The sequence below is a fragment of the Musca vetustissima genome, unplaced genomic scaffold (assembly GCF_032173495.1).
Source record: "Musca vetustissima isolate MV318-11 ecotype Yass unplaced genomic scaffold, APGP_CSIRO_Mvet_v1 utg9941, whole genome shotgun sequence".
In the NCBI taxonomy this organism is placed as follows: domain Eukaryota; kingdom Metazoa; phylum Arthropoda; class Insecta; order Diptera; family Muscidae; genus Musca; species Musca vetustissima.
The window spans coordinates 80,888-97,384 of NW_026879332.1; the positions used below are offsets into that span (position 1 = coordinate 80,888).

The window sequence follows — 16,497 nt, forward strand, 5'->3', positions numbered from 1 at the left end:
TATTATGATGAGTTTTTATAATTTTTTTATTTTATTTTTTTTTTGTATTTTTTCATGAAACAAACAGTCTAACTAAACATTGAGGCTCAAGGATTCGGTATGAGGGCGATGCGGAATACGACTGGTAAGTGAATTTTTAATTTCATCCTTTGTCTTCTATACTGGTGGGTGGTCGCGGGCTATCTCGTCCTCCTCCATGCTTACATGTTTAGAGGAAGAAACAACAATGATTATTAAAAAATGTATTTAATGCTAAAAATACTTATTAAATAATTTGTCACACGTTAAAAAAGTTTTTTCGTTGCTTTTTTATAAAAAAAAAAAAAATAATAATAATAAAAATCTTACAACTAGTTATATAAAAAAACAAGGTCAGAGGTGTAAAAAGTTGAGTAAAAGTCAGAATGCACAAAAAGAGCAAAAGAAACAGAGTGAGAGTGAGTAGTAGTGGTAGAATTTCTTTGTAGTCGTCTTAATTAACTAAAACTTGAGTTATCATCCGTCCGTCTGTTCACATTTTCACAGATTCACATTGAGTATTCAGTTTTCTTTTATTCTTTTTGTTCTCTATTTGGTCCGGTTGTTGTTGTTGGTGGTTTTTGCTCGCTGAGGTCCGTCCACTTAATGTGAGGGTACACCGTACGAAGAGCTTGGCGCCGATGGTGCTGAGGGTACAGATGGAGCACCATAATCACCAGAAGGAGCTGGTGCAATACTGTTAGGATAGGGTCCAGTTTCTTCCTTCTGGGTCTTGTAACGAATGAAATAGACTTCAGGTTTGCTGGGTTGTGTTGGTGCCGGTGTGGGAATAACAATTTCGGGTTGTTCATCGGGTTTCTTAACCAACACATAGACCAGAGTCTTTTCTTCGGTTTGTGGCAATTGTGGTATGACTGGGGCGGTGGGTGCTGGTGGTGATGGAGCCTTAATGAATACAATTTTGTAGTGTTTCTGTGGTGGTGGCACTACAATTGGTTTTCTGCAAAAAAGAAAAAAAAAAGAGAGAAAAAATATTAAAATTCCATGATTTTAACGTGGATATAGAGAGTAATGGACTTAGAAATTCGTACAGAAAACTAACAACTTATATTGGCGAAAATTGATAAATATGGAGAAATTGAAGCTGTTTATTATTAGCCAACTAGCCGGTACATTATTCAAAACTGACTTTTAGACAAAAAATGATATACTACATAGAAATGTGAGTATTCTATATATTAACATGTGACTGAATTCGCAAAAAAAAATAAAATATATATTTTCCCAGTGAAATTTCGAAGAATTGAATATTTAATTTTATTTTAAAACACAAATTTTCACCCAATGAAAGCTTAACTAAGAAAATTATAGTTAATTTAATTAAAAAACGTGACAAATGTTTCCATACCGTTATATGAGGGCTATACTAAAAAAGTGGACCCATATCGATATATTTGGTATAGAGATTTGCTACCCAATGGAAACTCAAAGTATTAAATTGCAGCCAATCGGTTGAAAAACGTGACAAAAATCTCGAAAAAAATGAATATTTGGGGATATACCAAAAGGTGGACCGAAATAAATAATTTTCAATACCAAAAATCTTAGGAGTAATAGTAATGTATGTGCAAAATTTCAAAGCTCTATCTTAATTAATATATCCCTAGCCATCTTTTTAGAAAAGCAGTAAGGAAAGTAGTAAAGTCGGACGGGGCCGACTATATGATACCCTTCATCACTTTGGGTATATTCAACAGATGAATCCTAACAGACATCGCATTTTTAAAGGGCCAGTAAAATGAAATTGAATCAAACAACATGTCAGTCTGCAACCGATACTAAATTTTTCATTTGGTCAGATATAGAAGCTATATTTAACTTAACACACATTATTCTAGACCTAATTCATTACACTGTGCCAAATTTCGTGCAAATCGAGAGATATATAGAGACTTTGGTGCACCATTTACATTAAATCGGATGAAAATATATATGGAAGCTATATCTAAATCTGAACAGATTTCCCCGAAACTTACTACCATCATTCTAGACTTCATTCATTACGCTGTGCCAAATTTCGTGCAAATCGAAAGATTTATAGGGACTTTGGTGCACCATTTACATTTAATAGGAGGAAAATATATATGGGAGCTATATCTAAATCTGAACCGATTTTCAGGAAACTTAACACACATCATTCTAGACCTAATTCATTACGCTGTGCCAAATTTCGTGCAAATCGAGAGATATATAGAGACTTTGGTGGACCATTTACATTAAATCGGACGAAATATGTATGGGAGCTATATATAAATATGTACCGATTTTTATGAAACTTAACACACATCATTCTGCACCTAATTCATTACGCTGTGCCAAATTTCGTGCAAATCGAAAGATATATAGGGACTTTGGTGCACCATTTGAATTTAATAGGACGAAAATATATATGGGAGCTATATCTAAATCTGAACCGATTTTTCCCAATTTCAATAGGTCCTAGGGCCAAATAAGTGACCTATGCCAAATTTGATTTAAATCGGATCATAAATGCGACCTGTACTTTGTTCACAAAAAAACACGGACGGACAGACGGACATGCGTAAATCGACTCAGAAAGTGATTATATGCGTATTCTCAAAAGGAACCATGTGCCTATCACGTTTCCTTTTGCCTGTTTTGTACCACAGTGTGGTGAAGGGTATAAAAATAGCGAGCTTTATCGTGATTTCAGAAGACAGAAAAAAATAATCTACATAGAATTGTATTCCGTTCATGAATCTGTATCTAATTTATAGAAATATTTTGAATATTTCGAGGTGTTGCAGATGGAATTACAAATTTAACATACACTCCATCTTATGGTGGAGGATATAGATAGTGAGTAGGTTGGTCACTTAAGATTCCGCCAAAGCCAAATGGCTCTCTCATGGAAGTCCTGCTCTCTATTTGCAAAACAACTCTAGCAGTCGATTTTCACAATCCTCCTTAGATACCAATTTTTTTAGAGAAATTTTTATCTTTAAAGAAATTTTGCAATGCAAGAATAAGATGATAATCGCACTGTATGGCGGATGCATTAAAACTTCCCAAACAAGCTCCGAAGTTTTTGGCGATCACTGTAGATGTGTGTGGCCTAGCGTTGTTCTGATGGACAGTAGAGATCAGAATTTAGCGTTTGGCCATATGGAAGCAACTCATAATAAAATACTTGCCTTCCAGTTCCTGTCCTGGTTTGCCCACCGTTTGAGGTGCTTCACCGCTCTTTGACCACGATCGTTTTCGATCTCATTTTCAGTCACATTCCGCTTAAGAAATGGTTCTATCTCACTTCGTGTGGCCTATGCTTCGCAAATGGAAATTAGATCCATCCTATTTTTTGCTGTTAATTGGTGTGGCACTCAAACATCGAGCTTCTTTTTGAATCCAGCTTTGTGTAAATGGTTTAAAACAGTTTTATGATCGACTTTTAGCTCCTAGGTGATATTACGGTAGTAAGTTTGCTAGCTAAGAGAAATAAACTCTACTCTTCAAATAACAATCTGAGCCATGTTTAAGAACGACTAATCATGCAATTTGGTCCTTCGACTTGGAGAACCAGAACTTTGTCAGATTTTTTTTTATTTTAGGATTAGTGTTTGATTTGTTTCAAAAATATTGTTAACATCATAGAATATAACGTAATATGTTTTTTTAATATTTAATAAAATGGACTTATATCACTTTCAAAATAAACGACTCAATTAATCATGACATGTTTGTTTCCAATAAAGACTAGAGTTTAGAGATCACTTTCTGCAAGAATAGAGTTTAATTTCCGATTCACTTATTATTATTTCCGATTCGAAAGTAAAAATTGTTATCATTAACATTAGAGATGTAAATTAGACAAAAAACTTCTAAAGAAGAATAGGAAATATTCCCACACCTCATACCTGACTATCTATAGCCTCCTGGCAGGTCTTTATTATTTACAAAACATTTTCATTCATTTTTTTTGTTATTATTAATTAAAACATTACATGTTTTAATATGAAACAATAACGTTTTCATATACAAAAACACAAAAATAAAATAATTAAAAAAATGAAAGGAAATTTTTAAACACCAACACAACTTTTACTTTTCCATAGAAAAGTAAAAACACAAAAACACTTAATGATGTTTTTTTTGTCTGAAACCATTATGACGACGACTATACCACTACCAAATTACACGATTATTATGAATATAATTTAAGGTATAATTGTTGCTTGAGTGGTGTAACTAAGTGGGGTATTACGTTATGCCATGGCGCCTATCTTCACTTGGAAACTTGGTTAACTAAGAAAATCGCAACCAAAAAAATTTAAAAAAAAAAATAAATGAAAGATAAAACTGAAACAACACTTTGTTCCGCTTTGTGCCTTAAAATATATTAATATTTATTGTTTGCTAACTTCATTTTCACCCATTTTTATTTTTTTTGCTAACTTTCCTTAGTTGGAAATATATATAAAGACAGGTAGGTGTTGATAATTGCAACTATTAACATATTAAAAAAAATCAATTATAAAAGAATATTTAGTTTTAAGAATAAAAAATAAGTATAAGTGTGGCTAGCAATATGTTGGTACAATTCTAAGTTTCCGAATATTTTGAATAATAAATTCTCGCTGTGTATCAGCCACACAATTATCTTGAAGGATTATCTGAGTTGTAAGAGTGGATTTTTTAGGAATATTTTGAAAGAATATAGGAAAGAATATATAATGGAACAGATAAACGACAAATAATTTTCAAAATGTCACAAATTAGGAATATTTTTATTTAAGCGGATGTGTCTCATACATATTATCTAATATCAAAAGTTTAAAGATATTTTTAGGGACATTTAATTTTTTCTACATTTTTTAAAATACCACTTATGCAGACTCCATTGTAACCAAACACATTTTGTTTAAATGTCTTGATTTGTGCCACAATTATGAGCTTAATGGAAGGTAAAATTACATGCCAGGGTATTTTTTTCCATTTTGCTGGCGTTTAATTTTTGTCACGACGACTGACAAATAAAATGTTGGTTAAATGTTTCCAAAGAAAATAATTTTTTTTTGCAAAAAATAGTATTTTTAACTCGATCACACGATATCACACACACAACAACCATGTCGTCTTGTAAAGAAGAAGCTACGTTACACTATCGACAGCATGAAAGCAACGAAGTAAAATAAGAAATAAAGGAAAAACTTCCTGAATTGCCACACTTTTATGCATGGCAGATTTTGTATGGATGTTGGTATGTGTGTGTTTAGTTATAAATATTCAAGTAACGTCTAGAATTACATATTTTTTAACAAAATGATACATCTGCAAAGTTAGCATAACCACCGTTATGCCATACGTATATAGAGAAGTAAGGAGTGGGTTTTAATTTTCCATATAATATGTAAAATTGTCAGGTTTTGTTTCTTGGAAATAATTAAACATTTAAATTAGTGGGAGTATCACTTACTAAATTATTTAAATAGTTTCCTAGCAAATGAGGAACGAAGTTTAAATATACTAGATACAGTGCAATGATAGTAGCACAGTGACAATCTTGCGGAAATGATCTTCAAGGTTTCGGAAGTAGAAATTCAGCTACAGGAAATATAAGCAGTGCTATGGGAAACTCAATAATATATGTTTTTGAAAAGCAATAAATGTATATTTCAAACAAGATTTTTCTAGGAAATACAGATTTTTTTTGAAGGATTATCTAAGCCCAAAATGGGGATACTTGGAATCAGGGCCCTATCAGAGTCATGGACGATTTTCTTAATATATTTTTAAGGACTGTTAACTTATTTTTTAGAAAATATTTTTGTGGTGTATTGACAGGGAGTTGTGTCGACGAACTATCCGAACCTTATGTGTGGCTTCTTTTTAATATTTTTTGAAGGACTATCAAGCTTGGATTTTTTAAGAATATTTTTCAAGGGAATACAGTACCTAAAGCATATGTTTTTTGTTTTTTTTTTTTTTTTGTATTAGGGTTTTGTAATAACTTAAAGACCTAACAGAGACATGAGGCAACTTCCCATTTAATATTTTTTAAATGATTAACAGAGACTTCGGGACGGAATTTTTGGAATGGTTATTTTCATACCCTACACAACTATGTTGTCAGCGTATTATATCTTTGTGCGGCTCCAAAAGTTTGTAATACCGCGAAATATTGGTCCTAGACCCACCTGTAAGTATACCGATCATATCTCGACTAGCTGAGTCGATCTAGACATGTGTGTCCGTCCGTCTGTCCATTATAATTTGTAAACACGATACAGGCCACAGTTATGGACCAATCTTCATGAACTTTTGACCCCTTTTGTTTTTGTTAAAGATTGGTTAATATTTAAGTGATGAAATGGACCAAATACTTAATTTTTGTCCGTTTTTCTGGTCGCTCCAGAGACCGCAATTATGGCCCAAACATCAAGAAATTTTAGATAGAGAAGGGGATCGGGCCATAGAATAACCATGCCTGTTTTGATAAATATTCGTCAATATTTAGCGGGTCAAATGGACCCTGACTTTTGTGTGAAAAATGACAAAATTTGTATTCTATAGCGTATATATTTACTCCTGAAGGACATAGACCCGAGAAGTTGATAGTATATCAAAGAGGAGTGGTTGTCCTTTTACTTGATATAGGTATTTACAGGTGCTTACCTATTCAGATATTATTTAGTAACCTATTACCACACTGGAGGGCGGAAATATAGCGCTGATCGCTTTGAAATGTTCTATGAGGTTCCAGTTATGGTCAAGGACAACGCCTAAAATGTTAGGTGATGATCAGATAATAATTTTTCAGATGAAGTGGGCCGAAAACTTAATTATTTGTACTTTTCGAGTCGAAAGTCAAAAGTGTGCAAATATCGCGAAATATTACCCAATCTCAGAATATAGAACCACAGAAAGTTAGATTTTCATGGAAGTTGTGTAGGGTATCGTATGGTCAGCCCCGTCCGACTATACTAGTCCGCTCACTGTTTATTTTATTTATTTTTTATACCCTTCACCACACTGTGGTAAAGGCTGGTGAAAAAACGAGATAGGCACATGTCTGAGTCGATTTATGCATGTCTGTCCGTCTGTAGATATTAAATTGTAAAAAAAGTACAGGTCGCATTTATTGTCCGATTTGGATGAAATTTGTCAGAAGTCACTTTTTTGGCCCATTTACGAACACTATTTAAATTGAAGAAAATCGGATCAGATTTAGATATAGCTCCTATATATTGTTTCGTCCGATTTTATGTACATGGTGCACCAAAGTCCCTATATATCGTTCAATTTGCACGAAATTTGGCATAGCTTACTGAATTGAGTCTAGAATGACGTGTGCTAAGTTTCATGATAATCGATGCAGATTTGGATATAGCTTCCATACATAGTTTCGTCCGATTTTAGGTAAATGGTGCACCAAAGTCCCTATATATCTTTCGATTTGCACGAAGTTTGACATAGCGTCTTGAATTACGTCTAGAATGATGTGTGTTAAGTTTTATGATAATCGATGCAGATTTGGATATAACTCCCATATATAATTTGGTCCGATTTTAGGTAAATGGCGCACCAAAGTCCCTGCAAATCATTCGATTTGTACGAATTTTGGCATAGCGTACAGAATTATGTCTAGAATAATGTGTGGAAATTTCCGTGGAAATCTGTTCAGATTTAGATATAGCTGCCATATATAGTTTCGCCCGATTTTAGGTAAATGGTGCACCATTTATTGGTATAGCGTACTGAATTAAGTCTAGAATGATGTGTGTAAAGTTTTGCGAAAATCGGTTCAGATTTGCATACACCTCCTACATATATTTTCGTCCGATTTTAAGTAAATGGTGCACTTAAGATCCATAGCTATGCCGATTTACACAATGTACTGAAGTTAATATAAATTAATCTCTGACAAGTTTCCTTGAAATCGGTTCAGATATATATATATATATATAGCATAGCTTCCATATATAATTTCGACTTATTTCTGTAAACTGTACACCTAATAATCAATGGGTGTCTGATTGAGATTAAATTTTAAACAGTGCAACATACCCAAGAGCGTGTGTCAAGTTAGCTTTAAATCGATTTACAAAATTTAGCATAGGTTGCAGAATGATATGTGTAGGGATTGATGTTAGTCGATTTGGATACAGATAAAGATCACATATTTATGTTCGTTCAATTTTATATATTGGGACATATGTAGAACATTCCCAAGGTGGTGAAGGGTATCATATAGTCGGCCCAGTCCGACTTTACTACTTTCCTGACTGGTTAAAATTATTTTTGTTGTATTGATCTTTTAAAGTCAGTTTAAATATGTTTATCTCGTTCTCTTTCTTCTTACTGAAATCTGCAAACTACCATTTATTTTATTGCATAATTTTTATCACCTTAGCTTCCCCCGTTAAAATAAATCATCCGATATATACACTACTGCAACATAACTGTCAATACTTTCCCTTTTCTTTTCTTTCATTTCGTTTTGCACAACGAAACACATTTCCGCTTAGCACTCAAACTCTAATAGACATAAATTGTCAAATAGTATTTCCCCCCATGGCATTTTGGCTATGACAGTAATTCATTTCATGGGAATACAAATGTCACCTGGTTTTGGCAAAGACATTAACAATGTCGAATGTATGACTGGCTTGAAATCAAGTTAATCCTTGTGGAAGCAGAAGGAATTGGGGAAATCCCCATCACCACAAAAAGGCAAAGCAAAAAATCTAAAACTAAAAAACACCGAAAACAGTAGCTGTGACAACCGTGTAAGCCATCACTTTCAGTTAACAGGCCATCAGTTAACAAAAACAGATACATGTTTTGATGGTCATAAAACAGTCAATGGAGGCTGCAGACATTCCTAAAAAATCACTACTGGACCAGCTGAAGAGGCCAAAACAACATGGATGGACACAAGTGAAAAAATGCCACATTATTAACGTAGAGGCCAACAATGATAACAGTAGCAGCCAATAACTTGCTGCTACATCAATAATGGTGGCAATACAACAATAACAGCAAAGCATAGCATAAGCCGCAACAAAAAAGCCCATAATAATTGCAATTTCCAACGCAAAAAATCCTCATCTTCTTCTTCGTCGACAACATGATTTGTCGATTAGCCATGGTTGAGCTCATGGTTATCATCGCCAGCCTCCCGAAAAAAAAAAATTGTAAACGGAAAACAGACAACATTTTTGGCATCGACATCATCATCATCAGTAGCAGCAGCACTACTACCAACCACCAGTGGCAACATCCTCAATGTATTGTTGCAGATCATGGTCGTCGTCATCATCAGCCCAACGGAGTAGTATGAAGAAGATGCTAATACGGGTAACTTTTGGCATTGGTCATTCATTGTTTGGCAGTTATGTTTGTCATGAGAACGAACACTTATACCAAAAAACCACCACAACAATGAAGTTTTGTTTTGTAATTTTTTTGGTTGCTGCTGATTGTGGCCAAAAGCAAAACTACAAGTGGTAAAAGTTCAATGAAACGGTCTGGGTCATACATTAAGAGAGAAAGATACATATCTAACATTTTGGACATCAAAAACAGCCACATTGTCGTCGGAAGCGAAGATACAGCATCGATTTGCCATTGAAAATGGTGGCTGGGGTGGTTAGGAGGAACATTTTTATTTTGGAGGCCTTAATGGTCGTGGAGGTCACTGAATTTGGAGACTGGAGGAGGCAAATTCGAAGGATATTTTTTAAAATGTAGATTTTTCAAAAGGAATTTTTTGTAGGACCAAGAAGGCGTGGATTTTCTAAACAAATTTTTTGAAGGACCAACAAGGCGTAGATTTTTCAAAAGAAATTTTTTGAAGGACCAACAAGCCGTAGATTTTTCAAAAGGAATTTTTTGTAGGACCAAGAAGGCGTGAATTTTCAAAACAAATTTTTTGAAGGACCAACAAGGCGTTCATTTTTTAAAAGGAATTTTTTGAAGGACCAACAAGGCGTAGATTTTTCAAAAGAAATTTTTTGAAGGACCAACAAGGCGTAGATTTTTCAAAAGAAATTTTTTGAAGGACCAACAAGGCGTAGATTTTTCAAAAGAAATTTTTTGAAGGACCAACAAGGCGTAGATTTGTTTTAAAAGGATTTTTTGAAGGACCAACCAATTTTTGGAAGGACCAACAAGGCGTAGGTTTGTTTTAAAAGGAATTTTTGAAGGACCAACCAATTTTTGGAAGGACCAACAAGGCGTAGGTTTGTTTTAAAAGGAATTTTTGAAGGACCAACCAATTTTTGGAAGGACCAACAAGGCGTAGATTTGTTTTAAAAGGAATTTTTTGAAGATCCAACAAAGCGTAGATTTTTCAAAAGAAATGTTTTGAAGGACTTTTTGTAGGACCAAGAAGGCGTAGATTTTTTGGAAGCAAGTTTTAAAAGGATTTTTATTTGAACCAACGGATCTTTTTAATGCTTGGAGATTTTAAAAATATGTTTTTGGATTCTTTAAACATATCTTTTAGTATCAGCAAGGCGTGAAAATGTTAGAAATATTTTTGAGATTAATTTTATTGATTTTTTTGTTACCAAAACTTTTCACACACTACCAACAAATTTGTCTTCACATATTTATGACGATCATCAACTAATATTGACATTGTGGCATCATTTTTTCGAAAAAGTTTATAACCAGCCTAATGGTCATAAATAAATTCCCTTCAAACCCTCTTTCCATCACACTCACTCCCCACAAAGAGGAAGATGGAAGATTGAAAAATTGTGTTTTTCAGAAATGCTTCAACTTCAAAAATGACGCTTGCCATGAAAAAGCCTTTAAGGCTATCGCCACACAACTTCAACGAAAACAATCAACAAATGCTAAAATGAATAATTGATATGTTATTTGTTAGCAATTTGTTATAGAAATACAATAATCACATTTGCAATGAATTTATAATTCGCCTTTGCCGCAGGCAAACAGACATCAACCACAACCGAAGTCAACGACAACAGCCCAAGCAGGCAGGCAGGCTAACAGACAGACCGGCTAACCAAGCCACGACCACCTAACTAACAAACATTTTGACCAATGGCCAAATAACTTTTGGGGTTTCTTGACGTTACAAAAAAAAACTTTCAATTTCATTGAAAACGTTTGAAATATTTGTATGGTGTTTCAATAAAGAGAAACGTTTTTGCTGTCCAAAGACGAAGTTTTTTCTAGCAATTTTTTTCTTTGTCCAACGTTAAGTCTTACAGGAGGGGCTTAAGCCACTCACTGGCACTTGTAACCAATAGCTTATTCCCCTCCGTCAATAATGATTAATCTTCTGAAAGGCATGTGGTTAAAAAAACCTCCTCTTGGCTCCCTAATACCCTGACTATGGTTAATGTTAGGTAGCACAGATGGCGCGCGAGCCTCTTTTTTTGTTGCTGTATTTACCAGTGTTTTAACCAAAAGAAACATTTCGTTTAAGAAAACTTATTGGCACGAAACGACAACAATAACAACAACAAAAACCATCATTAAACGGAAATTATAAATATGTTGTTTTTATGTTTTCCTCACATTTTCATTCATAAGTTTTTTGCTAGCTTTTTTATTTTCTTGAAATTTCGAATTAAGTGAACAGCGTCACAAATGGGCTATGCGAATTGTTGGAATTATGATTGGAAATCATTGAATACTTATATTAAATGTTTACAAATGGGATTGAATTTTAAAGGTTGCAATGTGTGGATTTAGGAAAAAGAAGCATTACTTATCCACAAATTTTGGATTTCTTACAAATATATTTAGAAGGAATTTTTTAAGGACCTAAAAGCCGTAGATTTTTAAAAAGGAATTTTTTGAAGGACCTACTAGGGGTAGATTTTTTAAAAGGAATTTTTTGAAAGACCTACAAGGCGTAGATTTTTCAAGAGGAATTTTTTGAAGGACCTAGAAGGCGTCGATTTTTCAAGATGAATTTTTTGAAGGACCTAGAAGGCGTAGATTTTTCAACAGGAATTTTTTGAGGGACCTACAAGACGTAGATTTTCAAAAATTAATTTTTTGACGGATCAACTTGTGTAGCGGTTTTTAAATAATTTTTTTGAATTTTGAATTGAATTTTTTAATGACCTACAAGGCATAGATTTTTTTTAAAGGAAAGACCTACAAGCCGCAGATTTTTCAAGAGGGATTTTTTGAAGGATCTACAAGGCGTAGAATTATCAAGAGGAATTTTTTGAAGGACCTACAAGGCGTAGATTTATCAAGAGGAATTTTTTGAAGGACCTACAAGGCGTAGATTTATCAAGAGAAATTTTTTGAAAGACCAACAAGGCGTAGATTTATCAAGAGGAATTTTTTGAAAGATCAACTAGGACTACAAGGCGTAGATCTATCAAGAGGAATTTTTTGAAAGATCAACTAGGACCACAAGGCGTAGATTTATCAAGAGGAATTTTTTGAAAGATCAACAAGGCGTAGATTTATTAAGAGGAATTTTTTTGAAGGACTACAAATCGTAGGTTTATCAAGAGGAATTTTTTGAAGGACCTACAAGGCATAGATTCATCAAGAGGAATTTTTTGAAGGACCTACAAACGTATATTTATCAAGAGGAATTTTTTGAAGGACCTGCAAGCGTAAATTTATCAAGAGGAATTTTTTGAAGGACCTGCAAGGCGTAAATTTATCAAGAGGAATTTTTTGAAGGACCTACTAGGCGTAGATTTATCAAGAGGAATTTTTTGAAGGACCTACTAGGCATAGATTTATCAAGAGGAATTTTTTGAAGGACCAAGAAGAAGTAGATTTTTCAAGAGGAATTTTTTGAAGGACCTACAAGTCGTATATTTTTTAAAAGTAATTTGTTGAAGGCCCTACGTAGATTTTTAAAAATGAATCTTTTTGAAGCACCTACAAGACGTAGAGTTCTTAAAAGGATTTTTGAAGGATAAACAAGTGGATATTAAAAAATTATTCCACATAGAAAATGTGTTGTATTAATTTCGTATAATTTTTAATTTATGTACCATATTGATTTTATTATTATTATTTTTTACTTTAAACATTATACCCCTCAATTTTTGCCAGAAAAATCCCCAACTCTGCCTACATTATATTTCTTCTCTCTCTCTCTACCGCCACCTAACATAATCAACACTTTTGTTTGTGTTAAACTCATGTTGACACAGTTTTTTCTTGTTTAGCGATTTGTCACTGTCCTCAACGGTGTTGTCGTCATCATCAACAACAGCATTTGCTTGTTGCATGTGGCACATTGCGCATATTAATATTGTTGCATACAACATTTTGCCACAAAAGATCAACCTCTTTAAATCAGAATGGATTAGCCATTATCGTGTTTGCAACATAGATGTAATTTTATGCACCGCCGAATAAAATGATTTATTATTTACGACAGCCATGGAGCACGGATGCTTTGATCATTTAAAAGGGGAGGGGAATAAAACGGTTTAATATTATTTTAAATGGGTCATATATTTTATTTTATAGTTTGAGGAGGTATTTTTTATCTGATGAAATAGTTGTGAAATATATGTGATTTTATTTAATTGAAAAATGTAATCGATGTAATTAAAATGTTTCCAAAGCATTATAAATTGGGAACAAATAATGCAAATTATCGGGATTATAGTATTGCAGCGCTGTGAACAGATTTTTCAAACTATTTCGCGGGCCTTTATTAATATTTCCTAGTTATTAATAATTTTGAAAGGTCTTTGATGACTCTATCGTTGATAAAAGCAACATAGAGAATTCTATTACAAAATGCATAAATCACTTGGTTTCAAATGTTGAAGATTTTTTAAAGACGAAAAATGTTATAGAAACAAATCTTTGTGACATTTCCTACACAATTCACTGGTAAAAATATGCCATTGTTACCCATACTTTTCCATTGAAATTCCATCGCATTCCAATATGGTCCAGCGAAACTAGAGAAGGGTGAATAGTGGATTTTATAAAAAATCATCACTATCACCCTGCAATTTTGCATAGATTTCATTTCTTCTCTTTGGACGTTAAATATTTTTTAGGATTTTTGAAGCAATTAAGATTCAAACACAAAGAAAATTTATAAATCAGACAGCGTAAAATGTCACAGATTTTCTACTCTACGTATTATATGATCCAATAATACAGTACTTGGACCGCAGGACAAATGTTAGTTATGAAAAACAAATGAATTCAAGGGCTAGAAGTGGGGTTTAACGTGGTTGGTTCCATATGACTATAATCATTGCTTATTTATATAGAAAAATTAATATGCTGGAGTTTTGAATTTGCTTAAAATTGTCGGCGGTATTTTGAGCATTCTAGTCGTATTTGTCGACCAATGGACTGTAAAGGACCATATAAAGGACCTTTCTAGGTATTTTGATGGTACATTATAAAATAATCAGGGCGATGATCAAGTTAGGATTTTATTTAGAAAAATCTCCGATTACTATATAGGCCCATCTTTAGACATATATCCCATATATATGGTCTCACACCATTTTTGGTCCAACATGGCGTGGATTTTTAAAATGAGATTTTTAAGGACGAAGCGAAATGTTTTTAATAGGAATATTTTAAGGAGACGTAGATATTTTTAATTAAATAAAATATTAAAGATTTAAAAAAATTGAAAGACCTCTAGACTTAGGCGTAGATTATTTAAATTATTTTTTTAAGGACCAACCAAACGTAGATTTTTTGAAGGACGAACCAGGCGTAGATTTTATAAAAGGATTTTTTGAAGGACCAACAAGGCGTCGATTTTTTAAAAGGATTTTTTTGGAGGAGCAACAGGGCGTAGGTTTTTTAAAAGGATTTTTTAATGACCATATAGGCCTAGATTTTGGAAATAAATTGTATAAAGGACTAACCTGGCTTAACTTATATAATTAAAAAAATAAAAAAATATATTTTTTTCAAACCGATCGCCTTCTAGAACACAATGCTTAATTTTTTTTTTTTAATTTGTTATATAGTTGTATTCACTTATGAATTCAATTATAGTAATGTGCTAATGAACCCTCCGAATTTTAAATGTGAGTTTTTTTAAGACTCATAGGTATAATGATATGATCCAAACACTCCGAAAATTGTTTATATATGTCTGTCTATTGACATATATACCATATATATGGTCCCACCCAATTTATAATCTAAGGAGTATTTACCAATCGAAGATGTTGTAAATTGGTATTTCGGGCTCTTGTTCGATTAAAATTTCTTCCCAGGCAATTTTCAATAGATGTCCTTTCTTGACTAATGTTGGCAACTGAGTCTGTAAATTGTAATTCAGATTTTCAGAGGATAAAAAAACCTGGCAGCAAAGGTCCCTACTGATTTTAGGAATTTTTGTTGCTTGACCAGACGAACTTAATGAAATGTTTCTCATTATTTCTGCATTTCAATTATGTGATCCCGATAGCGGAAAATTAATTTTTTTAAATATATTATCGCACTAAAGTTATATGAATATTTCTCGTAGGCTGCTAGATAAAGAGAAAATCGTTGGCCCTTCTTGGTTTTAACGACCAAGTTCTATAAATTCTATTTCTAATTCTGGTAGTTTTTAAATTCCTACAATTTTTCACTTTTTTCTATTGACAACAGAATTTTCATTTTTTTTTTTTTTGTCCTGAGAATGAAAATGCAACATTTGTTGCCATTTGTAATACACATCCTTTTTTATCCTATTGTTGGTTGCACAATTCTTACCTTGGTGCTTGATACTCGGGCTCTGGTGGTGGAACATGAACGTAAACATGTTTGTGTATCACAGGAGCTTGTTGTGGTGGTCCATATACTGGGGCTGGAGCACCATAACTACCGCTTGGCACACTGGGGGCATAACTGCTTGGAGGTGGGGCAGCATAGCTATCACGTGGTGGCTCTGGTCGGGCCACAGCCAAACCAGCAGCGCATAAAACAACTAAAACCTAATTTGGGATAAGGGGAAACACACAAGAAGGATACACATCAGAATACATTTTTTTCAATAAAGGGAATTTCACATATTTGTTTAATTTTGGATTTTTTATTTTATAATTTTTGATTATTTTTAATTTGTAATATTTTTTTGTTCTTTGTTTATATAATTTTAATTTTTTTTTAATTTTTTGGCCACACATACCACACAGAAAGGCTTCATTTTATATTTGTTTTTAATTTATTTCTTTTTGCAATTCCAAAAAATGTTTGATATTTTAAGGATTTCTTTTGCGCGTTCGCACACACACAGACTCTTTGTTAACACCGGAAATTGTCTCTCTCTCTCGCACACACACACACTCAGACGCTATATTGGCAATATATCCTCGTTTAGTTAATTCGACTGTTTTTCGTTTCTTGTCTTGTTGATCGTTGTAACGGTTTGTTGTACACTTCGCTGATGTCTGTGTCGTTTCGTTGGAACATCAGTTTCTTTTATAGCTACGTCGCTTTTGTTTGCCATGGCGACGACGATCCATCCATCCATCGGACGGACGGACGGCTGAATTTCGA

General features: G+C 33.4%; 1 protein-coding gene across 1 annotated transcript; it reads right to left on the reverse strand.

Annotated features, from left to right (window-relative positions):
- Positions 1-621: 621 nt before the first annotated feature.
- Positions 622-16,173, reverse strand: LOC133324158 (uncharacterized). The gene is made up of 3 exons (XM_061533041.1): positions 16,127-16,173; positions 15,712-15,932; positions 622-979 (listed from the first exon to the last, which is right to left on the reverse strand). The coding sequence occupies exons 1-3, from the start codon at positions 16,142-16,144 to the stop codon at positions 622-624; spliced, it is 597 nt and encodes a 198-aa protein (XP_061389025.1). The 5' UTR covers positions 16,145-16,173.
- Positions 16,174-16,497: the final 324 nt, after the last annotated feature.

What these genes read in the sequence shown, in the direction of transcription:
- LOC133324158 (XM_061533041.1), bottom strand. An exon ending in CCCGAGTATCAAGCACCAAG is followed by an intron (nt 980 to 15,711) that starts GTAAGAATTGTG and finishes TCTTTTTTGCAG; the next exon opens with AAAACCAATTGTAGTGCCAC.